General features: G+C 61.8%; 1 protein-coding gene across 3 annotated transcripts in view; it reads left to right on the top strand.

Annotated features, from left to right (window-relative positions):
- PHACTR3 (phosphatase and actin regulator 3) overlaps window positions 1-23,986 on the top strand; it is a 210,408-nt gene extending 186,422 nt beyond the window's left edge. For all 3 annotated transcript variants that reach the window (XM_038572758.1, XM_038572760.1, XM_038572759.1), the window contains exons 9-13: window positions 13,769-13,824; window positions 18,077-18,138; window positions 19,218-19,358; window positions 21,518-21,594; window positions 23,404-23,986. In XM_038572758.1, coding sequence (XP_038428686.1) covers window positions 13,769-13,824; window positions 18,077-18,138; window positions 19,218-19,358; window positions 21,518-21,594; window positions 23,404-23,419 — 352 coding nt within the window. In that variant the 3' untranslated portion in view covers window positions 23,420-23,986. The remainder of the gene's footprint in view (window positions 1-13,768; window positions 13,825-18,076; window positions 18,139-19,217; window positions 19,359-21,517; window positions 21,595-23,403) is intronic.
- The last annotated feature ends 1,225 nt before the right edge of the window (window positions 23,987-25,211 follow it).

Below are 25,211 nucleotides of genomic sequence, written 5' to 3' on the forward strand. Positions count from 1 at the left end.
AGGAGCCGGGCCCGCGCTGACCTGGGACTGAGAGTCAGGCGAGGTCTGGGTTGAAGACCGCCCGGGCAGCAGAATGCTCTCCCGGCACCAGCCTGACCCCTGGCAAGGATCCTCAGAGGTGAGCTCGGCCCCCGCTGCTCGAGAGCACATCCACCGGTTTGGTCTCAGAAGCTGCCAGTGGGTCAGTTTTTTTTTTTTTTTTTTTTAAGATTTTATGTATTCGTGAGAGAGAGAGAGAGAAGCAGAGACACAGGCAGAGGGAGAAGCAGGCTCCATGCAGGAGCCCGACGCGGGACTCGATCCCGGGTCCCCAGGATCACGCCCTGGGCTGGCAGATGCTCAACCCCTGAGCCACGCAGGCGTCCCAGTGGGTCAGTCTTCAAAGGGGTTTTTAGACCGTGGAGGGAGGAAGGCAGCCGAGCTCACTGCCCAACAGCACTCGTGAGCGAGAACAACGGAAACCACCAGCCGTGCATCTTCAGTGAAGAGCGGCAGCGCTGCGGCGGGAGCGTACCCGTGGAGCTGCGGCGGGCTTTCCTTTTCCCTTTCATCCCGCATTTGCAAAATGCTGGATCCGCCCGTGATCTCTCACCCTTGAGGCCATGGACTCAAGAATCTGAAAGCTCTGTGCATCCTGCACATAGACGTTTCTGGAGTGTTACCTGAGCAGCCACCGCCCGAGCCGCACGGTCCACCTGGGCTCAGCACCTCGTGACGTCATGGCAGCTAAGCCCGAGGGGATACTTGTCGCCTCCATCTGGCCTGTGGGGGAACCAAGGCTCAGAGTCGTTGGTAGCCAGAGTAGCTGAGTGAGGGCGCGAGCTTGCGCCTGCCCGGCTCCCCCCACCCGACCCGATCCGAGTCCTCAGCGCCCACGGCCCTCGCCCCAGCACAGCACCTGGCACGCGCCGTGGCCACCCCTGCTCCAGGACCACCGATTCGCTCGAGTGAGTCCCCACTGAGGCAGAGAAGGGAAGGGGACCCTACGCTTCGCGGCTTGAACCGCGGGGCCTGCCTTTGCACCTGGGACAAGTCAGGCTCTCAGCCGGCGACCGTGGAACGGATGGTACCTGGAGGGCTTCGAGGAGGGGTTTGGAGGGTCACAGAGGTACACGGACGGGTGGGTGGCCAGAGGGCGGATGCATGGGTGGGTGGTTGTGTCGTTAGGTGGGCGGGTAGGTGGGCAGGCTGACCGGGCGGATGGGTGGTTGGGATGGGTGGACGTCGAGGTGGCCCCGGCACAGGGGGTGGGACGTAAGTTAGTAAGAGCTCGATTCCACCAAGTAAATGTGCATCGAATGAGTGAACGACGTCCTTCGCGTACTGGGGTCTTCAGATATTTTTAAGCACTGATTCCGTTCGCCAGTTTGATGTGTCACCAGCCCATTCAGAGGCGTATCTGTGAGTAATGGGGCCTGCGGGCCCGGGAGCAGGCATTCCTCATTCTGGACCTTGGTTCTGTCCTGGTCCCAGACTCTCTGCACCTGCTGCCGCACGGCTGCTCCGAGGCCTCCTGAGCCGACCGGGCCTCGCCCAGCTGCAGGTCCCTAGGCCCTGGGGTGGGAGCCCCGCAGGCCCCCCGTCCCCATCACTGGCTGGCCGGTGGGCCACAGGGCTGCCCCACAAGCTTCCCGAGCATTTTCAGGAGGAAGAGTGGAGAAGTTTTGCTGCAGTGACGGAGACTCCCTCTACCCTGTGATTCCCCGGAGAGGGAGTCAGACGGTGTCTCCGCAGCTCACCTCGCAGAGTGGAAGTCCCAGCCCACGTGCTCCGTAGGGATGTGGGCCGGGCAGGATCTGTGGCAGGTGGGGGGGTGGGGCTGTGTCCTTGCTGAAGAGGGCACCTGCCACCCAGCAAGGGTGGGTGTTGCCTCCAGAATACCAGACCGCGTGGTGGGATCCTTCGAGAGAACCTGGAGATGTTTATCCTTATGTGAAACTCCCTTTTACTTAAATGTTGGGAGCCTATTCACATTTTTTTTAGACATCTGTGGAACCCATAAAACACGTCTGTGGGCCGTACTTGGCCTGGGGCCACCCGTGTGCACCGTGGTCTGAAATCCCTTGTGTGTTTGTGCTGAGAGCTGGGGATTTTCGGCTGCGGGGCTGCTGTAGAGAAGTAATGCCCCGGCTCCAATGTGGCGCCAGCTGCAGAAGCGTCGTGGCCCAGAGCGTAGTCTCCAGCGCCCTGTGCAATGCCCGGGAACCTTCCTCTTCTCCTGGCAGAGGCGCAGCTGTGCACCGAGAGCCTGGGTAGGACCCTCGGCTCACCACCGCCCTGGCACAGCCCCCCCTTTCCTCCGCTGTGAAATGGGGGTGCTCCTGGAGGAGTCCATCCCACGGGGCTGCAGAATGGACGCCCTACGACAGGACGCGGGAGGTGCTGAGAGCCGCCTGGCAGGGAGGGCGCATCCAGGGAAAAATAAGGAGCGAGGAGGAGTCCCACAGGTGTAGGGAGTCTGTCTTTCTGTCCTCGCAGTTTGCTGAGCTACAGTTTCTGTACAGTCAGTTCACCCTTTCAAAGGACGCGGCTCAGTGCTTTCTGTGCGTCCGTAGCGTTGCGTGTGCACCTGCCACCAGTTCTAGAACATTTCCGTTCCTGCCAGAGGCAGTCCCTCCCCGTTACCGATCCCTGGGCCAATCTGGGGGCGTCATCATCATGGGGTGATGACATGTACAGGCCCCTCCCAAGTGTCACCAAGCATTAACGTCCCCGTCTTCTTTACCTGCGTCTTCGTCAGACCTTGAGCATCTTTCTCCGGGTCTTCGTCCCTGGGCCGGGCTCTGTGTTCATCAGCCCCCTACCTGTCCTCATTCCATCACTGCCTTCATCATGGTCACCTTCGGCAGCGTCACCCGGGCACCCGGTCTCACGGGCAGAATGTGCTTAGGGAACACTGGCCTCGGCCCCTTGATGTCCGCGGGCTCCGTCCACCTGCCAGGGGACTGGAGGCCCTCCCCCCTCCGCGGCCAGGTCACTGCACCCCGCCTGCTGAGATGAGGTGGCCGCACAGTGGTGGGGTCCTGCTCAGGATGCTCAGGATGCCGCCGTGGCCCGTGTCCCGGGTGGGGTGGTGCTCCCCTCCGCTGGGACGCGTGGGGCAGCTGTATGTGTCCAGCTTTAGGTCCTGAGATCCTCGGAACAACGACTGCTTAGTGGTTTCTTTGCATTTCTTCCTTCTTCAGGGAAGGCTTCGCGGCCCTCCCGGGCATCTCGGGCGAGCTCCTGGGACTTCGCTTCTCTCTCTGTTTAGAAAGCTCAGGGTGCCGAGGGGTCAGGTCTCCTCTGTCCTGCCAGACGCTCTGGGCTATCAGCTTGGCAGCACCTGCCTGCTCCGCCGCGGGGGTGAGGCGCCGGTCGCCAGGGGTACACGGCCTCCAGAGTCGGGGGGACGCCCCCGTTTACGAGGACACGCTCAAGGGTGGGTGGCAAGAATGCAGAAGGGAGGCTGGAGGCGGGGCTGTGTGCTGTGGGACGTTGTCGGGAGGGTAGGACGCGACCTGTGGCCCGGAGGGAGGGCGCTCGGCGGCCCTGCGGGGCCTGGGGGGCAGGCAAGGCCAGCGGGGGCCGGTCGAAGCCGCGTCTGTAAAGTGTGCATCTTGCACGTTCTGCTTTTAGCCGGAGGTAGCTAAGCAACAGGAGACGGCACTTCCAAATCCGGCGAAGTTTGACAAATCTAGTCCTCAGAGAACATAAATATAAGTCTTGGTCTTTGGGTAGAGCTCCTGGTTGGCAGGGAGCGCCGTGTGTGTGGGGCGCGGGCTCCCCTGTTCGCATCCCCGCGTGGTGAGCCCGTGACCTTGAGTCGGGCCCAGGGTCCCCTGTGCTTGGTTTTCGCTGCTTGACGTCCGTCAAGGAAAGTGAGGCATGTTTTATAAGAAAATGCAAAATGACATCACCTCCCTGGGGTATCACTAAAACCCGAATCCCAAACCAGGGGAGCAGGTGGTCTGGGACTTGCAGACAGAGCCCGGGCGCCCCACACGACCTGCACAGGCATTTGCCCAGACCGAACGCGCCAGGCCCTGCTGTCCCTGGAATCGGGGCTTAGCCTCAGCGAGTGAGGCTGTGCTTGTAACTGTGCCCCGTAGCCTGCGACGTTTATCACAGACTGAGAAAGCTCAGTCCCAAGGTGTAGGGACTACATGAGCAGGATCTTACAGTGAGGGAATGGTGGCTCGGGCAGGGCAGGTAGACGTTCGCAGTCGCGCGAGGGGGTGCCGTGGGGCCGAGAACCCACCTGGGCCGGCTGGCTCTGAGCACCGGGCCGGGAGCCGCTCTGCTTCGTGGAACGGCTGCAGACGGCGAGGCCTGTCCTGGAGGTTCCCCAGGCCCCGAGAGCCCCCGTCCCTTCTGTCTTCCTGCTTAGTTAGGCTCCCTCCGTGGTCTAAGACGGCCACAGGAGCTCCGGACGTCACATTTAAGCCCCGAAGGTCCATCACATTTAGGTCCCAGCCCAGTCAGCTGTTGGCAGATGCTCCTCCGCATGAGAAGCCCCGGTCAGCTGGAGAAGAGGCTGCCCTGAGCGGAATCGGAATCGGAATCGCTTCCTGGGTGCTGCCTGGGGAGGGAGCCTGGAGGGCGGGCAGGGAACCAGCCGTCCGCCACTGTGGGGCTCGGGTTAATTTTGCCGCGTGGGTAGAATGAAGTGGAGGCAAAGGAGCGAGGCAAGGGAAGCGTTTGCCTTCGGCAGCAGCGGCCTCTGAAGCCATCCGGACGCACCTCCGGGGAGCCCCGTGGGCTCGGCAGAGTGCCCCACGCACGGCCCCGCGCTGGGAGGGGGCAGGGAGCCGGGGTGACGTGGGCAGGCACTGTTGTCCCCTCCTGGGCAGGGCCGTTGCCCCTCCCACGCCCTCTCAGGTCAAGGACAGACACTTGCTGAGCGATGTCTGTGTGCCACCGTCAGCCACGGAGCCTCCAGGACAAGGGGACGGGGCGGGAGGGGGTCAGCTGAGCCAGCGTGTGACAGGTGCGGGGACTCGGGAAGCGCTGCCATCGGGGCCCGGGCCCCCCACCCCTGCCCCTGCCTCCTCTCTGGGCTGGGAGGGCCAGCTGCCCCCTCGTGCGTCCATGGAGTTCCGTGTCCCGGTGAAACCGTGAGCGTATAGGGTCGCCGGTTGCTTTGGTAAAATCCAGGGTGGTTTCAAGGGGTCTCTCACTTCTGGCTGCCTTGGGGTTGTGCCGTCCAGTTCTGGCCCGTGTCCTGCAGCACCGCGAGCCCCTGCCCTGCGCCCTGAGCGAGACGGGACAGAGCGAGACGCTGGTGATTCGTGCAAAAATCATAAACACGATCCGTTCTTGCTCCCAATGCTTTATTTTAGCCCAAGTCGTCCGGGGTGAGCATCGGGACCGTTCCATTGAGGGCTTCCAGGACACCGACGTGGGACGCGCCTCGTCCCGTTTCTAGTGCCGGTTTCTCCGGAGAGGAGTGAGCATTTGGAGGCACTTGGAAGGATCCAAGCGCGGAATCCTTCTAGAGTTTTCGATTCCCTCCCGTCACTTCCGCTCCCTCTCCCGCGCTAGCCGACGGCACTATTGTTAGCGCCTTGGCTTTCCTGACTCCAAGCACGCCACCCTGTGCTCACAGAAATGTTTTCCTTTTACGTCCATATTAAGTCACTTAATCAACGTGCATGAAATTTGATTAAATTACCTGATAGTAAACAGAAGTACACCTGGCGTGCGCGGGGTTGGGAACCCGATGGGCGCAGAGCTCACTGTTGAGACCAGATGCAAGGGGGCCGTGGCCGCGGGCCGAGCACGGCCTTGGGGTCCAGCCTGGACACAGACTCGGTGGGAGACAAAGAAGGATTTATTGCAAAGTGTGGGCATGGGTGAGGGCGACTCCAGGGCTGGCGAGGCAGGTCTGGAGTCCGTGACGGGGGCTGTCGGGAAGGGCTGGAGCCCTCGGGCACAGGCCGCGGTCCTCGGGCGGACTTCATCACCGGAGAGCCTGAGCCCAGCTCGAAAAACCTTTCACCTGCTTGGACCAGGCCCACCCAGAGCATCCAGGACGGCCAGGATGCTGGCGTGTGCAAAATACCTCCACTGTGGCACCCGGGGGAGGGGTGTTCTTTGTCCAGACCCTAAATGGGTGTAAAGCCTCTGCCGTGCGTTTGGCTGTAACGTGTCTGCACCCGTAGGAGCATTTCAGAAACCATCTACCTGGACCTGGAACCGTCGGGTCAAAGGATGCGGATGTTTATAATCTTGGTAGACGGCGCGGACGGTCCTGCCGACGGGGATGGGGGACTCTTGGTCTACACCTTGGCCAACGCTGAATTTCCTGCCTTTCTCCCTGCGGCGCTGTGCACGTGGCCCGGTGACCTGTGGTCGTGGCTGTTGCTTGAGTGGGATCTGGGAGGGTGGGGGCTGTGGGCTTCACATGCTCACCGCGGCAGCAGCCTGGGGCCCAGGGAGGCTTGGCATGTCCCAGGACCCCCGGTGGGGCGGCCGGCCCTGCGCGAGGTGCTGGGGTTGTGGCAGCGGCCGTAGGGAGTCAGGGGGACGGAAGAGGCCGGGTGGACGAATGTCGGGCCCTAACAGGCCAGCTTCGTGCGCTGTGCGGGGTGCGCGTGCCCCCTGCCTCCATCTCCCCAGGGGTGGGCAGCGCGGGGGCGCGTCCTGTACAGGCTGATCTGAGGCCGCCCGCTGCTGTGTCGGACCCAGGCCTCGGGCTCCGTCTCCTGACACAATCCTGGTATCTTGCCTTCCTCCTCACCTCTCCTCCCGCCGCACCCTCCCGCTGTGGACGGGCCTCGTTCTGGATGTTTCCGCACAGCCCGGGACCGTCCCAGCATGGGGTCGCTGCAAGGACGCAGGGGGCTGCGGTTTGGGGGAACACCTGTTCCCCAGCGTGGCAGGCTCACCCCCTCCGAGCCTGCAGCCTGTCCCTGCCCTTTCTGTGGCCTGGTCTTTGGGGCACCCCCTCGAGAGGCCCCTCGCCCCCCGACCCCCCTCTCAGGCTGGCCCCAAGCCCCGGTGGGTCTGCTGCCCGACAGCTCCCCGTGGGTGCTCCCCGAAGCCAGCACACCGCAGGGGCCCACGTGGGGCGTGAGGAATCCCCGTGGAATGACTGCAGAGACGCCGCCCCGCCGGGGATGCCGTCCCAGGGAGGGGTGCCAGCCCGCCTTGGTGCCTCCAGGCTGGCGGGGCGGCGGGATCGGCATTCGGGGGGGGGCGCTCCCAGAATAGCCCGGCGGCCCGTGGGTGTGGAGTTGTCTGCTCGGCAGCTGCGGCTTCTCCAGAAAGGCCCATTGCCTCCTCGGAGGGAATCCCTTCTCGCTTCTCGTGGGACACCGAGGGGATGCCGAGGGGACACCGAGGTGACGTCGAGGTGATGGTGGTCATGGGCTTGAACCTCAGCCCTGGGTGAAGTGGGGGTTTGGGGCTCACGTCCGAAGTGGGCTGTGCTGGCAGCTGGGGCATCCTGCCCGCGACCCACGCGCCCCCCGAGCCGGGCCTGCTGTCCCTCTGTGGCTCCCGGTTCCCTGCAGCCCAGCGCCGTTTGGGCCGCTTAGGAGCTGCCTCAGCCCTGGGCCTGCTGGGTGCCGGGCTCCTGGGTGCTGGGCTTCTGGGTGCCGGGCTCCTGAGCGCTGGGCCTGCTGGGTGCCGGGCTCCTGGGTGCTGGGCTTCTGGGTGCCGGGCTCCTGGGCGCTGGGCCTGCTGGGTGCCGGGCTCCCGGATGCCGGGCTTGCTGAGCTTCTGGGTGCTGGGCCTGCTGGGTGCCAGGCTCCTGGGCACTGGGCTTGCTGGGCTCTGGGCCTGCTGGGCGCTGGGCTTCTGGGTGCTGTGCCTGTGGGTGCTGGGCTCCTGGGCTCTGGGCCTGCTGGGTGCCAGGCTCCTGGGCACTGAGCCTGCTGGGCGCTGGGCTTCTGGGCGCTGGGCCTGCTGGGCGCTGGGCTCCTGGATGCCGGGCTCCTGGGTGCTGGGCCTGCTGGACGCCAGGGTCCTGGCGGGTTCCCATAACAGGCAGCCACCCCGTGAGGTGAGCGTGCTCATCCTCCTGTTTTCAGGGGAGGAAAGAGCAGGTGAGGAGCCCCGGGTGGCCACTCATGTCACCGAGCTGGAGGGTGGCGGGGTCAAGACTGAAGGTCACAGTGACCCAGGCCGAGATGCACGCCCCTCACCTTGGCAGCCACTGCTGTGCCCCGAAAGCACTTCTGCGGGCAGGTGTGAATCCAGTCAGGGCCCTATCAGGGCTGAGTGTTGAGGACAAGCTGGGCCAGGGCGGGACGTGCAGGAGCGAGCGGAGCGTGGCCTGGTCCCCAACACGACCCCAGGGGCACGGAGGAGGCCCAGGGTCCCTCTGAGGCCCCGCGGTGCCCTTTCCTGGGTGCTCCGTGCTCTGCAGGCAGAGGAACCGTGTCCCCCTGGGCATAGGCAAGCATGGGCCCCGGAGCAGGGTTTCCAGAGGCTTCCCTGGGGTCTCATTAGCTGTTCTCTGAGGACCAGGGTTGGGGGGCTCTGTGGCTTTTCTGGCAGATGATGCTCATCAGTGGGTGATAGGGTCTGAGGCAAAGGCGAGCCTGGGGGCGCCCCCTGGGTGGGAGCCTCGGCGATGGGGGTGGGCAGGGCCGTGGGGCCCGTGTGCAGCGCTGAGCCCGACAGTGGGCTGTCCCACGGGGCGGCTGCCGGCCAAGGAAGACGTCCAGCGAGCGTGCTGAAGGTGCCGCTTTTTACAGGGGTCGGGGTGACTGGGAGTTTGGGACCCCTGTGACTCAGTTTCTCTGGCAGATGAGAGGTGGTGAGGCCGTCACAAGCACCGGAGCAGATCACAGAGTTGAGGTTCGTGGGCCTCATCGAAGCCTGGGCCCCCCAGTCCAGTCCTTGGACGGTGCTGGGGCCGTGCTCTTGGGGTCTGGCCAAGCCCTGGGCAGGTGTGCATTGGACGGCGGAGCCTTGGTGGGTCTGGTGGCCAGGCTGCCCCCTGACCCCAGTGGTGTGGGGCAGAGGGGCACCCACGCCTTTGATCCGCCTGGACTTCCATGCTCCCTGCCCCGGACGCACCTCGGTCGGCCGAAGGCTCTGGGCTGGTCCGGGCTGCAGATGGAGGCGGGAGGCAGGGCCTGGCCTGTGTGGCCTGGTGCCCTGGAGGGGTCAGGGTGCCATGGAATGGGGGCCAGGGGGCCCTGGGAGGCAGGTGCCCTGGGGATGCCGAGTTTCCTGAAGGGGCAGGGTACCCTGGGGGGGCTGAGGGCCTTGTGGGGGGAGCTGGGTACCCTGGGGGTCTAGGTTCCCTGGGGAGTAGGGTGCCCTGGGGGAGCAGGGCCAGGGTCACAACCAGCTGTGGCCTGAGCTGTACCTCCCGAAGTCAGACGGTGCTGTGGCGACACCCCAAACCTCAGTGCCCTCGCCCAGCACAGGTGGATTTCTCCATGCGGAGTCCATCGTGGTCAGGGCGAGCCTCCAGGGCGCCGTCCTCCGCCTCCGTGGACGCGGAGGTGGCCTGGGCCGCTCAGGATGGAGCCTCTGCCTTCTGGTGCGAGGCCCAGGTGCCCATGGAGGGGAGGGGGCCCCATGGAGGTTCCCGCGGCTCTTCTAGGCCCGGTGCAGATGCAGCAGCTCTCCTGCTCCCGGGTGCGGGGGGCTCGGGGTGTGGGGAGCACGGAGGTCCCTGCGCCGCTGGCCCAGGTCAGCTTCTCGAGCCCGCGGTCCCTGGGCAGTGGATGGGGTGGGGGCCGCGTGACGGCGCAGCGGATGGCTGGGCACAGGCCCCACCCCGCATCTACGCTGGTGCAGGCCCTGGTAGGGGGAGGTCTGAGTGTCTGATGGAGGGACGAATGGAGGCGGGTCTGGTGGAGGAGTCTTCCTGGGGGTCCTGGCCGGTGCGGAGGCTGCCAGCAGGTTAGAGGATTGAGCCCCTCGGGTTGGGGCTGGAAGCAGCCCCCAGGTGAGCAGCGTCGATTCCGTTTGTGCGCTGGGCCCTCGTCTTCCGTGTCTCTGGGGCAGGTGAGGGCTGGGGGCTGGGGGCCCAGGTTGGGGGGGCTGGTAGCAGGTGCCCCGGCCTCGACGGGCCCTTGGGGCCGGTGGGATGGAGACGTGAGCCCGTCGTGCAGAGCCGGAGCCTCAAGGACGGTGCGACTGCGTCCTTTGTCTCGCAAGGCCCATGCGGCACCCTGGTCGCCGGCTGCTGTGGCACCTCCCCTCACTGCCACGCGCCGTGCCCACTCCATCCTCCATCTCCCGCGTCCTCCCTTGTTCCCCGTGCTCCCAGCACAGGGTCGGGTGTGGCGCAGGTGTCCAGCACAGATCTGTCCCAGGGCAGGCAGGAGGCTCCTCGTGGGGACACCCCCTGCCGACGTGCGTACGTGTCCCCCCAGGTCCACACCCCTCGGCTCGCCCTTGGCTGGCTGCTCCCTACCGAGTCTCCTGTTCCAGCCCCGGGGGCCCGTCCGGCACATTCCCGGCCCTGGGCTGGCGCTGGCGTCCCCTCCTCTCCCATGTGCACAGACGGGGATGAAGCCAGGGAGATGAGCGAGCAGGAGCCTCTCTCCCCCCACGCAGCTTTTCTGGGCGCCGCGCCCCCACGGAGCCGTAATTAGCTACCACACTGAAGCTTTCTCCGTGGGAAGAGTCAGAAATAGTCCGTGTCTTCCCCAGCGGCACCTGCGCGTCACTTGTCACTCTCTGGGGTGCGCTTCTGAATGGGGGGAGCCTCCAGGAGGAGCTGGGGAATCCCTCGGGTGCCGGAGCCCGCCCGCACCCCTCCCCGCGGCCTCGCCCCCCGCTCCCAGCCCAGCCACCCTGGGGTGTGTCTGCAGGGCCTCTGAGGGACCCTGGCCACGAGGCTCCGGGGTGCAGGTGCCCGGGGCCCCACACGGGCAGGCGTCTCCCTCGCTCGAGTGCCCCCTGGACTCGCTGCGAGTGGTCACCTGTGTGCCGGCCCTGGGGTCCCCGGGCGGTGAGCCCGACCCGTCTGCGTCTCCGAGCCCTCACGGCCTGCTCTGGAACGCAGGCTGTCGTCCTGCCGTCTGCTTGCACGGTGGTGGGCTTGCTGCCCCTCGTGCGTCTGGGAGCCTCACCCCCAGCGGCGAGCGGGGCCGAGGTGCAGGCACAAGTGGACGGAGCGTCGTGGCGCGTGGGCTCCGACTCCTGGCTGTGAATTTGGAGTCTGCAGCCTTCTTGCCCCCAGGCCAGCACCCTCCCTGCGTGCTGAACGTTTCACGGGGCCCTTGGCCACTCGTGGGTGTGCAGCACCCGCCTTCCTGCCCGAGGGGGTCCCGGCCCTGGGAAGGCCAGTGCCTCCTTGTGATGGGTTCTGTCCTGCGTGGACAGCAGCCTGCAGGGTCCAGAGGGGGCTGCCGAGCCCATCTGCTCTTGGCGTCCCCCCTGCCCCCTCTGCAGCCTCTCGGTCCCCCCCAGGACTGCCCCCGTCCTCACCCCTCCGCAGCCCACTGCATCCCCCCAGGACGCCTCCCATCCCTGTCCATCCGCAGCCTGCTTGTCCCCCACAGGACTGCCCCCTGTCCCTGGCCCTCCACAGCCCGCCCCGTCCCCCCCAGGACTGCTCCCCTGTCCCCTACTCTGCAGCCCCCCATATCCGCCCCCAGGACTGCCCCCTGTCACCCCCCTTGCAGCCCGCCCCATCCCCCCAGGACTGCTCCCCTGTCACCCCCCCTGCAGCCTGCTCTGTCCCCCCAGGACTGCTCCCCTGTCCCCCTCCGCAGCCCCCCATGTCCCCCCCAGGACTGCCCCCCAGTCCCCCCCCGCACCCCCCTATGTCCCCCTCAGGACTGCTCTCCTGTCCCCCCCTCCAGCAGCCCGCCCCGTTCCCCCAGGACTGCCCCGTCCAGCTCTGTCGGAGGCGCCCCGCCCGGTGACATCCAGGAGGAGGCCCCTGCCAGCTGCAGCCCCGCAAGGCGCAGCTCGACCCCACCCGGGCCGATGGCCTAGATCTTGGCGGCGAGCTGTCCCCGCTCTTTAGGGACCCGGGAATTGGGCGACGTGCCTCTCTGGGAACCCCGTCCCTGGCCGGTTGGCAGCGCCCGGGGTGGGTTTGCGAGGCGTCTTGTGAGAGCCTGCTGGGTGCCGAGCCGGCCTCGCCAGGTGCCCGGTGCGTCGGCTCCCTGGGTCTCGGGCTCCTGGGTGAGCCTGCGATTGGCTGTCACCTTGGAAGAGAAGACAGGCCCCCAGCAAGAAGCGGCAGGGCGGGGGGTGCCAGTGGAGGTTTGGGGTGCTCCTCGGGCCAAGGAACTCTGGCCTCCGTCCTCCAGAGTCCCCGCAGGCGGCCCAGTCACCGGCCGCTTTACCCTCCCCTCCTATGGACTCTGCACCGCTCTGCCCAGATTTTCCCCTTCCACGAAGCCTCCGTGATTGCCCCCACCCTGCCACCGTGTTCAGGCCCCTGTGTGAAGGGGGGACCCTGCAGCCAGAGAGGTGTGGCCTTCCCCTGGCTGGCTCCTCTTCGTGTGGGTCTCAGGGAGCGGGTCTCCCCTAAGCCCTCTCCCCCTGCCCGGTCGCTCGTTTGTCACAGGCCCTGTCTACGCCCTCCGGGGCAATACGCTCTCTGGAATGGTTTTGTTCATTTTTCTTTTTTTATTACTGTTTGTCTGCCTCCCTCCCTCCTCAGCCCGGAGCCTTGCAGGGCAGGGGGGGACTGTGCAGAGCCTTGTCGGAGGCGGGGACTCCTGGCTCTGGGCAAACACCCGCCTCTGCTGAGAGGGAGATCGGAGCCTTGGGGTCCCCGCCCGGTGGCGTCGGGGGGCAGGGGCAGGTCCCTGCAGACATGGGGGCGAGATGTCAGGCAGCCAGCCGCCCCCCAGCCGCCCCCCAGCCACCCCCCCAGGCACCCACCGAGCCCACCGCCGGCTGTGCCCCCGGAGGGAGGAGCGGCCGGGCCCTGGGGACGCCCTCGGCTTTGTGCCGGGACAGGGCTCCTGGAGAGGAGACAAGTATTTCTGGAGGCCGCGTCCTCTTTGGGGCGCAGGGCTGTGGCCCCGGATTCTGGGCGTGCCCGCGCTCAGCCCCGTTGTCTCCCGCGGTGGCGAACCGTCCGGAAGTGGGACGGCTCCTGGCTCCGACCCAGGGACAGCATTATCGGAGTCACAGAAATAATTGGAGCTTGGCGCTGGTTTTGGCTAATTACGCCTCTCTCCCCTGACAAGCCTTTTATTTATTTTATGTATTTGTTTTTGGCTGGATCTTCCGAGTCCTTCACTGCGAAACCGCTGGAAAGGCTCGTCCTCCGCCCGCCCAGGAGGGGTGCGGGTGGGGTCGGGCCGTGGGGGGACGGGGCCCCGGGGGAGGCGGGTGGGGCCGCCCCTCCCTGGGCTGCAGCTCGGCTCAGAGGGGAGGGGGAGGAGCAGGGGGAGGAGGGGGAGGAGGAGCAGGGGGAGGAGAGGCGGCGCTCCCGTCACTCCCCCTGCGAGGGCTGCCGGCAGGGCTGCTTGGGACGGGAGCCGGACAGGTGCCGTGGCGACAGGCAGCTGCAGCAGCGGCCGCCCATGCTCGGCCCGGGCAGGAGGGGCTTCCTCCGTCCCGGGGGTCGTCCCTCCAGTGGCGGCGATCGGCAGGTCTGGGAATGAGCTGCACGTCCCGAGGAGGCGCGGGGGCCGCCCCCGGAGGAGCTCCGTGACAGAGGGCGACCGCTCCACGGAGCCGCGGGATTGGCCGGCAGGGGGCCCCGCGGCAGGTCCCCTCCCCTCCTCCGGCTGTGGGGACGCGGTCTTGGATCTCCGGGCGCGGCCACCTCTGCCCCTGGCACAGCCCAGGTGGGGTCTGCGGCGGCCACCATGGTGCAGAACGTAATCCTGGTGTTTTTCCGCAGACGGCTGAGCCAGAGACCCGCCGTGGAGGAGCTGGAGAGGAGAAACATCCTGAAACGTGAGTAGCGGAGGGCCCTGGCTCCGCCCTCAGGTGCGGCAGGTGCGCGCCGAGCCCAGCCCGCAGGGAAAGTTGTGTCCTCGAGATCTCCCCCTTAAAAGGAAGAGGGAAACAAAGACAGCTCAGCTCTCCTCCCGGCGGGGTATCCTGGTTAGGGGAAGGCTCAGCAGCCTCCTCGCATCCCGCATCCCGGGTGGGTTTCAGGCAGGTTCCCCTGGCGGCTTGGGAGGGGAGTCCTGAGGGCCGCAGAGGTCACAGGCCAGGGGTGCACAGTGTCAGAAGCCCCAGGGTGCGGGGACGTGGCCCCGGGGTGCTGCGGGGTCAGGCGGGGCAGCAGACGGCCGCAGGGTCCGGGGAAACCCTGGGGAACCCGCCATCCCAGCCCCGGTCCGCCCGGCTCCTCGCCGCCCGCGTGTCCAGGCGGGTGTGTGACCGTAGCGTCCACACCCGCCTCCACGGTACAGAGGACCCTGCTCTGTGTCATTAAAGTCCCGGTGGTTTCGGGCGGGAAAGCCCCCCAGAAGTGTTTCTCAGAGAGTTCTCGGTCTGGTCGACAGACTCTCAGCCTGGATCCTTCAAGTATTTTCATTCTTTTTCTCCTCTTTACGTGATGAATGATACAGATATTTGGAGTTTGGGTTTTTTTTTTGTTGTTGTTGTTGTTTGTTTTACGGTGAACCCCTTTTCATAAAGTTAGGGCCGTGGCTGGACAGGACTCTGTGCTTCCACCCTGAGATAAGGGATTCCTGTCTCTGTTGTCAGACGTCAGAGACGGCCCCCCCTCTTCCGTGTTGTGTGAACTTGGCCACACCTGAGGATTTAAGGACAAGCTTGTCAGGGATTCCCTGATTGATCAGCGAGACCAGGAAAGTCCAGCTGTGTCAGTTGCCAACTATCTGAATTCTTAAAAATTCCACCACTTATTCCTGAATCCACTAAGTCACAGGTGCCCCACAGCCCCAGGCCGGGAGTCGGCAGGCAGGTGGGACCTGGGGCGGGGGCTTCCCCGCGAGCCCTCCGGGGAGGGCTCGTGCCCGCTGCCGGGTCGCCAGGTCCTCCCGCCAGCAGGCGCCTCCCATCGTATTGGCCTTTCTTTGGGAGTAAACGTCAGAGCCTTAAAAATAGAACCGGTGCTCTGCGAATGCAGGTGGTGAGTGGATAACGGGGACCGCGTGCACCCGCCTGGGCGCGGGGGGAACGGGCTCCTCCGCTGTGGCCGTGCCAGTCCCACCTTCCCCCCGAACCGGGCAGGTGTGCCCAGAGCTCAGGAGCTTCTCGAGTGCCCTGAGGGGGAGGGAGCACCTGCAAAACTCTCTGCTAGCTCTCGGGGGAAGGGGGGGGAGCTTTTCTTATTTTTTATTTTTTATTAATGAGAGATACAGAGAGGGGGTGGGTGGAGGCAGAGACACAGGCAGAGGGAGAAGCAGGCTCCATGCAGGGAGCCTGATGCAGGACTCGATCCCGGGACCCCAGGATCAGGCCCTGGGCTGAAGGAGGCGCTAAACTGCTGAGCCATCGGGGTGCCCATGGGGGGGAGGGGGCGTGGGTGACTGTTTTGTTCTGTTGTGTGGCGCTGAGCAAATAGGGCAACCATCCATATCCCGTCCAGCATCATCACCGGCCGCTGGCACGGGCTTCAAAGGTGTTTGAAGAAAACTGTGTTTCCTGCCCGAAATTGATGCTTAGAATGTCATCACGGCGTATCTGCTCCCCTGATCGCTTACTGTGATCGGGTCCGAGGGACGCTCAGGACTCGGCCTTGGGTGTCCTTCATGAATCGGACACAGTGGCCCCTTTGCAGCTGACGATCCCAAACCCGGCAGTCCCTCGTCAGGGCCCCGCAGCGTACACGGGGTTCGCTCGCGTGCGCACGTTGGTGGCCACCAGCCGTGTGGTGTGGCGCCGCTGTCCTCGTTTCCCTGGGAAGGACGCTCGCTGAGGGGGGATCCGCTTTCCAACACGACTCTTGGGAGGGAGAGTGCCAAAGCTTGCCCAGCTCCGCGGGCCGTGATCTGAGCCCTGCATCGGAGGCAACCGTGCACCTCTGGTGACCCGCAGACGGCGGGAATGTGGCTGTCCAAGCCCCTGGCCCTGTTTGCAGAACAGCGGGGAATGGAGGCGCTATGGTCAGGGATCCCCGGGTTTGCATAAGGCGCGGAGTTTTCTGGGTCTGGGTCCACGAACCCATTACGCATCTCTCTATGTTGCTGAGAGAGAACCCATAGGCTTGGTTGAGGGGGGACTTCTTGGGGCTGGCACCCGACAGAGCAGCTCCCCTGCTGGCCGCCTTCGGGGAGCCACTCTCCGGAACACCTGCGGCACCGTGAGACCGTGGTGGGGACGCTGTTGGTGATGAAAACCTACGATTCGGTTTTTTTGTTACCGTTTTCACGTGGAGGCTGCGCCTGGCATTTGTCCATGGCCTGTTTATAAGAAATGTGAGGAATTCGCCTCATGTCATGACTTAAAATCCCATCATTGGCCTTATATTGATACTCCCACGATTTTTTCCTTTTTTTTTTTTTTTAAAGATTTTATTTGTTAGAGAAAGAGAGAAAGAGAGAGAGAACATGAGCAGGGGAGGCGGGGGGAGGCGCAGACTCCGCACTGAGCGCCGAGCCCGACGCGGGACTCGATCCCAGGGTCCCGGGATCGTGAGCTGAGCCGGCATGTGGCCGACGGAGCCCCCCAGACGCCCCAACACAATTTTTTTCTTGATTGTATCATCAACTTTGTGAGGAGAGCTTCCAAGTGTGCTTTCTCCTGCTTTATCCTTTGGATTATGAACCAAGAACATAAAAGGGCTTCGTGTCCTTTTCTGAACCGTCCAAATGCGAGACAAATCTTCCTTTTAAAAAAAAAGTTACTGAAGAGCGCAATGAGTCTGACACCCGTGAACCCGGTCCCCCAAATGCACAAAGGTGCGGAATGTTTTTAAGTAAAGGCAGATGATGTGAGATGATGTCAGCTGCGAGCAGCACGGCTCCCCTTTCTCGAACCAGCCGTGTTTCTAGGAGCGGGTGCTGGCAGATGAACTTCCTACAGTCCGGGACCTGAGGCTTTATTTAGCAACAGAGAGCGCCAGAAATAGGACATCCATTATCTCGTATCCCAGGGCAAAGCCTGCATTTTACACCACGGCTCTGCGTTCTGCTCTATTTTTAGCTCCCGAGTGTAGGTATGAGCACAGCTTGGATGTTAATAGTCACAACTCAGCGGCCAAGCTGAGCTCAGGGAGGCCCCGTCAGTGAGCTCGCTTCTGCAGCGGAGAGTCTGCTGGGCTCCTGGTGTCGGTAGACTGGAAATACACCCCGAAAAGATCAATTCCAGGCAAGCATATGTTGCCCAGAGTCTGGAGTGGGTGTTCCTTTTTTTTTTTTTAATTTATTCATGAGAGACACAGAGAGAGAGGCAGAGGGAGAAGCAGGCTCCCTGCAGGGAGCCCGACGTGGAACTCGATCCCGGATCCTGGGATCATGCCCTGAGCCGAAGGCAGATGCTCAGCCACCAAGCCACCCGGGCGCCCCAGGAGAGGGTGTTCCTTATCGTGTGTTGTTGGCTGAAGGTCTGCGTCCCTATTAAGTAGAAGGGGGGAAAAAAGCAGCGACAGTCCTGTTAGCGTTCATGTGTAATATTCCTATGTGATAGGGGTTGTGATAGGGGTATCGGTGGTCACGTGTACGTACATGTACTGATCCTAGTGAACGTATTTGTGTGCATCACGTATATTCCTGGACGTAAATCTGCAAACACAGAGATTGTTTTTTTTTTTTTTTCTAAGATTTTATTTATTCTTGAGAGAGAAAGAGAGGCAGAGGGAGAAGCAGGCTCCATGCAGGGAGCCTGACGTGGGACTCGATCCCGGGACTCCAGGGTCACGCCCTGGGCTAAAGGCGGTGCTAAACCGCTGAGCCACCCGGGCTGCCCGAGGGTAGATGTTTGCCGGGGAGAGAGGAAGGAGGGCTGCCTCTGTTTCTCTGGTAGGTCAGTGCACAGCTGCGTGTATGCAGTGGGTCCTGACGCGGAGAAAGGCTGCAAGGTGGGCAGAGCTTCCCTCGGGGCGGGGAGACCACGGTCTGAGTGGCGGCTGGCCACGTGGAGGAGAGCCGGCCGTGATGGGAGGTGACCCTGGTGTCCCGCCTCAGCCACCAGAAATGCAGGGTGAGCTCTCTAACCTGCCAAGAGGAGGAGAGTCTCAACCCGTTTTTCTTTCTTTTCTTTTTTCTTTTCTTTCTGTTTTAACCTTTCACAGAAAGGAATGACCAGACAGAGCAGGAAGAAAGAAGAGAAATCAAGCAAAGGTTGACAAGAAAGGTACTATGATTTAATCATCTTACCCCCTGGATCCTGAGACACGGGTGACAGGTGCACTGGTAGTGGTGGGGCAGGTGGCAGGGGGCGTCACTGGGTCGCAGAGTGACATCTTCCTGCGCAGCAGCGAATTCGACACTCCCCAGACATGGGAAGGGTGCCCCTGCCACCCATGGTGAGGCCCGCGGTGTGGCCCTCTGTGCCCGTGGTCTGACCCTTGGTGTGACCCTTGGTGCCCGCAGTGAGGCCCTTGGTGCCCGTGGTGAGGCCCTTGGTACCTGTGGTGAGGCCCTCGGTGCCCTCGGTGTGGCCCTCGGCGTGGCCTGCAGTGTGGCCCTTGGTGCCTGCGGTGAGGCTCTTGCCCAGCCCAAGAGCCACTCGTGTGGCAGGACGAGCCCGAGGATGTTTCCACGTATTTCCAGGGAGCCAGGCGGTGCCTGGGCATCTTCGCTGCCTGAGGTCTTTACGCCGTGCTAAGAGCATCCCTGGATGTCAGTGTTCGCTTACCTGTGGGCTCCGTGGTTCCCGTAGCTTTTCTGGAAGCTCTCGATTGCAGAAGCTTTATTGGGCTCTAGGGCGTGTACGCGGGCCTCCCGGTGAAGGTCAAGGGCCAGCCTGGGCAGCATCTCTGCAAACCCATCTACCTCCAGGGCCCGGGCCGTCTCGAATCTCAGGATCCTGGCATGTCCCCGTCGTCCCGTGCTGGCAGGAGTGACGCCAGGGGCGGGAGGTGAACGCTGTCCTCCCTGAGCTGGGCTTTCGGTGCTGGTCGTGCAGCGTCCGCTCTCAGGACTTTAAGGCTCGACCACTTCGAGTTGGAGCAAGCGGCCTCCGCCAGGACCGGCCTGCGCTCCCCGGGCCTGGGCTGCGTCCTGCCTGCCGCCGGGCCACGGGGTGTGAGCCCCTGACCAAGCGTGTCGGGGGCTGTCGTTCAGGCCTTCCCACTGGAGGGTGTTGGCCTCGGGTTGTATGTCAGAGTGCCCGAGTTTGCAGTGTCCCTATGGACACGTGCCGTTTGTTCGGAGGCCTGGAAGCAGGGCGCTTTTGCAGGTGGCGGTGACCGTGGTGATCTTTGATTTCAGCTTAACCAGAGACCCACGGTTGATGAGCTGCGAGACAGGAAGATTCTGATCCGATTCAGCGATTACGTGGAAGTGGCCAAAGCTCAGGATTATGACAGACGGGCGGACAAACCCTGGACGCGACTGTCCGCGGCAGACAAGGTACGGAGCACGCCCGTCTGTGCCGGTCGGGGGGTGGCACCAGGGAAGGAGGGCAAACCGTGGCGGACCAGCGGGATCGTTCCCGGACGGTGGGTCCCACCCGTGGCAGAATCGGCGCCTGGGTCATTGTCGGGCCGACCCCGATGGCCTCACGGGGTAATCAGGTCGTGGCCGTGTTTTCAGCTCAGGGACACTGCCCTTGGGGACATTTTTGGTCTGGAGATATTTTTGGTTGTCACAAGGGAGCGGGTGGCACTGGCAGGGGTGGGGAGAGCCCAGGGAAGCCACCCGTCCTGCCGTGGTGCACGGACGGGCCCAGCCGAGGGTGACCCAGCCCCGAATGTCAGCAGCGTGGGAGCTGAGACACTGGTCTGGAGGGTGAAGCAAAGGCAAGGACAGAAGTTTAAGCGGAGTCAGCCAGTGACGCAGGGGCGTGGAGCCAAGGCATCGGGCAGTGTAGACAGAGGTGGCTCTGGATCCATCCCTCCGGTGTGGTGTGCCGTGTCTCCGCGGGCCCCAGAGCACCTGAGCGGCCGTGGTCCCCGCCTCGCTCCGCCAGGACAGAGGCCCTGGGCCTGCCCGCCAGCGCCGCTTCACGGAAGCCCCAGCGAGTGCCTGGGGGGCGCGTGTCGTCCTCGCTGCCGGGGACGTGCCGTCGGAAGGGCTCAGAGGGCACCGCTGCAGCCCCAGTGGCGGGGGGGTGGGGGACGCGGGCCTCGTGCCTTCGCGCCTCTCGTGATTTTACAGCTTTTGGGAAGAGGGCCTTCGCTCACGGCCAAGGGCTGCCGTGCGGTGGCTGCCTCGGGGTGTCCCTTGGTGGAGGTGCTCGGAGCGGCGCGGGCGCAGCCACGAGGGGCCACGGGCGTCGCTGGCAGCAGGAGGGTTTGAGCGAAGCAGTATTGCTCCTGAGGCTCCTGCCTCCCGACCTCTCCCTGGCCCTCAGCTGGCCCCTGGGGGGCTCACCCAAGGGAGCGCGGTCCCGGGGGGGCGGCGGGGCTGGAGGAGGATGGGCCCCACGGCGCTGTGATGCGTGCCTCACCTGCGTGTGACCGCAACACCATTGCCCACATGACCCAGCGTTGGAAGAGCTTCCAAATGACCTACCTGCGGAATTCCAAGTGAGATCCCCCAGAGCCAGGCTTCCCCAGTACTTTGGTGATCCTCCTTCATCAGGTCCTCGAGATGTGCTCAGTGTAGGGGCTGGGGAGGATCGTGACACTCATGCACGGGCTGGGGAGGACCTTGACGATCGTGCAGGGGCTAGGGAGGATTGTGATGATCGTGCAGGGGCTGGGGAGGACCGTGACGATTGTGCAGGGGCTGGGGGGGACCGTGACGATCGTGCAGGGGCTGGGGGGGACCTTGACGATCATGCAGGGGCTGGGGGGGACCGTGACGATCGTGCAGGGGCTGGGGGGGACCTTGACGATCATGCAGGGGCTGGGGGGGACCGTGACGATCGTGCAGGGGCTGAGGAGGACCTTGACGATCGTGCACAGGATGGGGAGGACCTTGACGATCGTGCAGGGCTGGGAAGGACCGTGATGATCGTGTAGGGGCTGGGGAGGACCTTGACGATCGTGCACGGGATGGGGAGGACCTTGACGATCGTGCAGGGGCTAGGGAGGATTGTGATGATCGTGCAGGGGCTGGGGAGGACCGTGACGATTGTGCAGGGGCTGGGGGGGACCGTGACGATCGTGCAGGGGCTGGGGGGGACCTTGACGATCATGCAGGGGCTGGGGGGGACCGTGACGATCGTGCAGGGGCTAAGGAGGACCTTGACGATCGTGCAGGGGCTGAGGAGGACCTTGACGATCGTGCACAGGATGGGGAGGACCTTGACGATCGTGCAGGGCTGGGAAGGACCGTGACGATCGTGTAGGGGCTGGGGAGGACCTTGACGATCGTGCACGGGATGGGGAGGACCTTGACGATCGTGCAGGGGCTGGGGAGGACCTTGACTGTCATGCAGGGGCTGGGGAGAACCATGATGATGGTGAGACGCCAAGTGCTGGACCTACAGTCATTTCTTTTTCTGATCCCGTCGTACGGGGCGCAGCGATATTAGGAGCTGTGTGCTAATCCCCAGCAGGTGCTCATTTCCCACGTTCACTTCCCAGGGTCCCGAAAGACAATGTCCTGTTTTTCGATTTCAGGCAGCGATTCGTAAGGAACTAAACGAATACAAAAGTAACGAAATGGAGGTACACGCATCAAGCAAGCATTTGACAAGGTGGGATTTCCGTGTGCGTGAATGTCGCGGTCCTTATAACGCGGTGCTTCTTTAGAAAGAAAAGAAGGACCAAGGTCTGTGTATGTAGGTAGGCGAGGTCAGCTTCTCTGCGAGAGCCGCCCGGACGCCCAGATGCACCTGCTCCGCAGGCTCGGCTTCTTCCGGCGGGGCGGGCGCGGCACAGGGCAGCATCACTTGGGGCGCTGGTTTGACTAGTTGGTGTGCGTTTAGGAGGGTGAGTCTCAGAGCAGCGAAGGTGACGTGGTGTCCGTTGGCCGCGCCTCCTGTGAGGTGCAGACCCCTGCGTAACAGAACCCGCCCATGCGTGTGGCCAGGGGGCCAGGGGGCCACTCCCATTTACTCGTTCCTGTCTTAACACTTACGTTCACATCTTTAACACCAGCTGATGCTTCCCCCGAACTCAGGTATTGGGATGCGATCGGCGTGGCCGGGCCATTCGGGGGCTGAGACTGCAGCCACACCTAAGGCAGAGGCGGCCCCGTGGGGGGCACGCATCGGCCACCTTCCACAGCGGGCTGGATGCCGTGTCCGGGCCAGCTGCCATAGACGTGCCCGGGGGCTCCCGTGGGCGCCGGCGTCAGGGGACACGGACTCGTCCTTGCTCACGGGCTGCACAGTCGTGCCACGGCCGCAGTAATACGTCCTCCCCTTCCCTGCATCCCTGCATCCCTGCATCCTGAGGGCTGTGCTTGTGATGCAGCAGCCTGTGCCCGGACCAGTCCCTCCATCACTCCTCCCTGGGCCTCCCGAGGCGCGAGCCCCAGATACACAGAGAATAGAAATCCTGGATTTAGATACTGCCCAAAACCAAAATAGTGCTTTCCTTACTTTTTCTGGTTCGTCCCAAAGAGACTACCGCACTCACCCTGGGAGGTCCCGCGTGGCTGTGGAGCGGAACCAGGTGTCGGGGGTTCCATCCTCCAGGACAGTTCTGGGGTGTGCGTTAAGGGGGAAGAGGAGGCTGCAAGAGCAGAAGGAAACGATGCAAATAGATAGTTTAAAAATTGCTAAGGTTTCCCCCATGACTGGCAAACATTTGAGCAGGAATAGATCATCTTATTTTTGCTTATTACCCAAAATGCTCCGAAATGCTTAGGAATAAACTTCGCTCACTCAGACATTCAGAGCTATTTTTAATGTTCACCGTGTTAAAAAGGGTAATAATTGTTACCTAGCGTTATGTGTGTGTCAAAACATTTAATACGCTTTCCCGTCATGCGTTATTAAGAGGTGTTTGCTAAGGATACACATCATCTCTCTTAAGTCCCCAATGAGTATCTTGCTTAGATGATAGGATTTTAAGAGCCCAAAACTTGGACATTAGGAAATAATTACAAGATTTTTATACCACATTTTAGCATTTGGTATCAGTTTTTAAAAGAACTTTTTTTTTTTTTAGTCCCATGAGACTTTCTTAAGCGTCCTAAATGTCACCACCTCACAGGAGCAAAACCATAACTCTCATTTCAATGGATTTATCAATGGATTCATCACTTCCGCTGATGAGGCCTTGGCCTTTCTGTGCCCTTCCTGGGCTCCTCCAGCGGCTTTCAAACCGAGTTTCAGGCAGAATTCAGCAAATCGGAATTCCTTTTGGGGTCCAGCGCGGGGACCCGGGAGCCCTCGGAGGCCCACTACTAGCAGCGAATGGGTCCGCCTCGTGTCCTCCGTGTCGCCTGGCTGAGCGGCATCTAGTGGCAGCAAGTTTATTTGAGGAAGGTTTGGGCAATTTTAACCTGGGAAGGTATGATCTTTGAACTATTGTCTTTTTTTTTTTGTAATTCCCAGATTCCACAGGCCATAGAGATTTTCTTCTGAGAAGAATTTGTGTTTAATTTTTGATACCAACACTGAACACTCATCAGGGAACTTTCTGATGTTCAGCTGAAGACTCCCTGCCGTGTGAGCGAGAGGAGCGGGACCCCTCGGGCAGGTGACGTCTGGGCTGTCTCACCTGTACGAGGACACACCAGAGGACGCCCCGCACTCCCTGGTGTCTGAGGAGTGGGAACTGTGGGGGCCCCGCGGGGACCCAGAGTCGCTCTCCCAGAAAACTGTCATTTGCCTTTGAAGCTAGTCTTACAGTGGCGCAGCGACACGGAGGACGGGCGACACGCATGCGCAGGCACACCTCCGGGCCTCTGACGTGCGACACGTGGCGCAGTGGCATTCAGTATTATGTTGAAAAGACATTTTTATTCTGATCACCGTTCATTTGAGAACTCTCTAAGTTCATGTTATACAAGATTATTTACTGTATTATACTTTTCTTTTTTTTATATAATGTCTAACAAAAAAAATACAGCTGCAACATTTTGATTCCTGTTAATTTTGTTCTTTAATTAAATGACTACTTATTGCAGGAAATGAACCTGGGCTTTACGTTTTCTTGGAGTTGGGATAAGATTTGTTAGAACGGAGAGCTGTGCGATAAGTCCAGTTTTATTACTTTTGAGCCATCAAATCCAGACACATAAAAGAGAATTCCAACTTTGCGTGTTTTATTTTGTAAATGCTGTTACTGGATGTCGTTTGAGTTTATGTAGCATTGGGTGGTGAACCCAAAAATAAGTAACTTGGTGGAAAATTCTACCTCAATGAAAATTAGGCCGTCTTTGAGTATTTTTAGGTTCCCATTTGCAAACATTATGGAAAACTCTGTTATGAGAGACGAAGATTCAGAGGAAATTTGCCCTCGCACAAAGGGAAAACGTAATGTTGGTACAAAGGGGGGGAATGAATACAAAATTAATGTTCCCCAAAAGGTATTTTTATTTAGCCCTTGAATAAGTGTCCTCGCAGCAATGAGCCCGCCCGCCCTCCGGGGATGGTGAGGCAGGCAGCCCAGTGGCTTGGAGCACGACTTTTGGCGCTCGCAGACCCTGTTGCTTCAACCCCAGCTCTGCGCTGCTCACCAGGATACTTATTTTCTCTCTAGGAAGATCGTCTCTCTCCCCAGGTATTGCTGTAATTTCTAAAGGAGGTGAGCGTGACCGACACATCCTACACCTCCCGTAAGGCTAGCCGCTGGTGTGGCCAGCAGCCCCTGGAGCAGGCGCATGTCCTTCTCTCCCCCTTACTGCACACCCTACCTCACTGCTTCCACGACCTTTCCTGCTCACCTTTTTTAAGACTGAAGGGACTCAGGTGCTGTGGAAACTGCTCAACCCTTGCGGCGGCACTTTGTCCCCAGGGCCTTGTGACCAGTCCCAGATGCTGGCAAACATGGTGTCAGTGAGTTGAATTAAACTCTTTAAAAGAAAACCCTGTTATGGTTGAAGAGTTCCAGCTCTGTCTCCTGAGCCTCGCTTTGTCTGTGAAATGAGATACTTTTCTAGCTAGAAGCTGGTTCTTTAATAAGAGCATTTATGTGTATGTAGACATAGTGTATATTTAATATATACCTGTACTCTATTCTAACCCGTTATTTGTGGCCAACCTAAAAAAACTTTTTCCTATTCCAAACTACGTTCTAGCAGCTCCCTATTTTGTGTTATTCAGTTTAAAATATTAAGATTTCAATCTCCTTCACATAAAAATATCCATGTACTAACAATGAAACAAAGCAAGGAAAAAAGTGCTTCTGTTGGAAACCA

This window comes from Canis lupus, chromosome 24 (genome assembly GCF_011100685.1).
Source record: "Canis lupus familiaris isolate Mischka breed German Shepherd chromosome 24, alternate assembly UU_Cfam_GSD_1.0, whole genome shotgun sequence".
NCBI classification, from domain to species: Eukaryota; Metazoa; Chordata; class Mammalia; order Carnivora; family Canidae; genus Canis; species Canis lupus.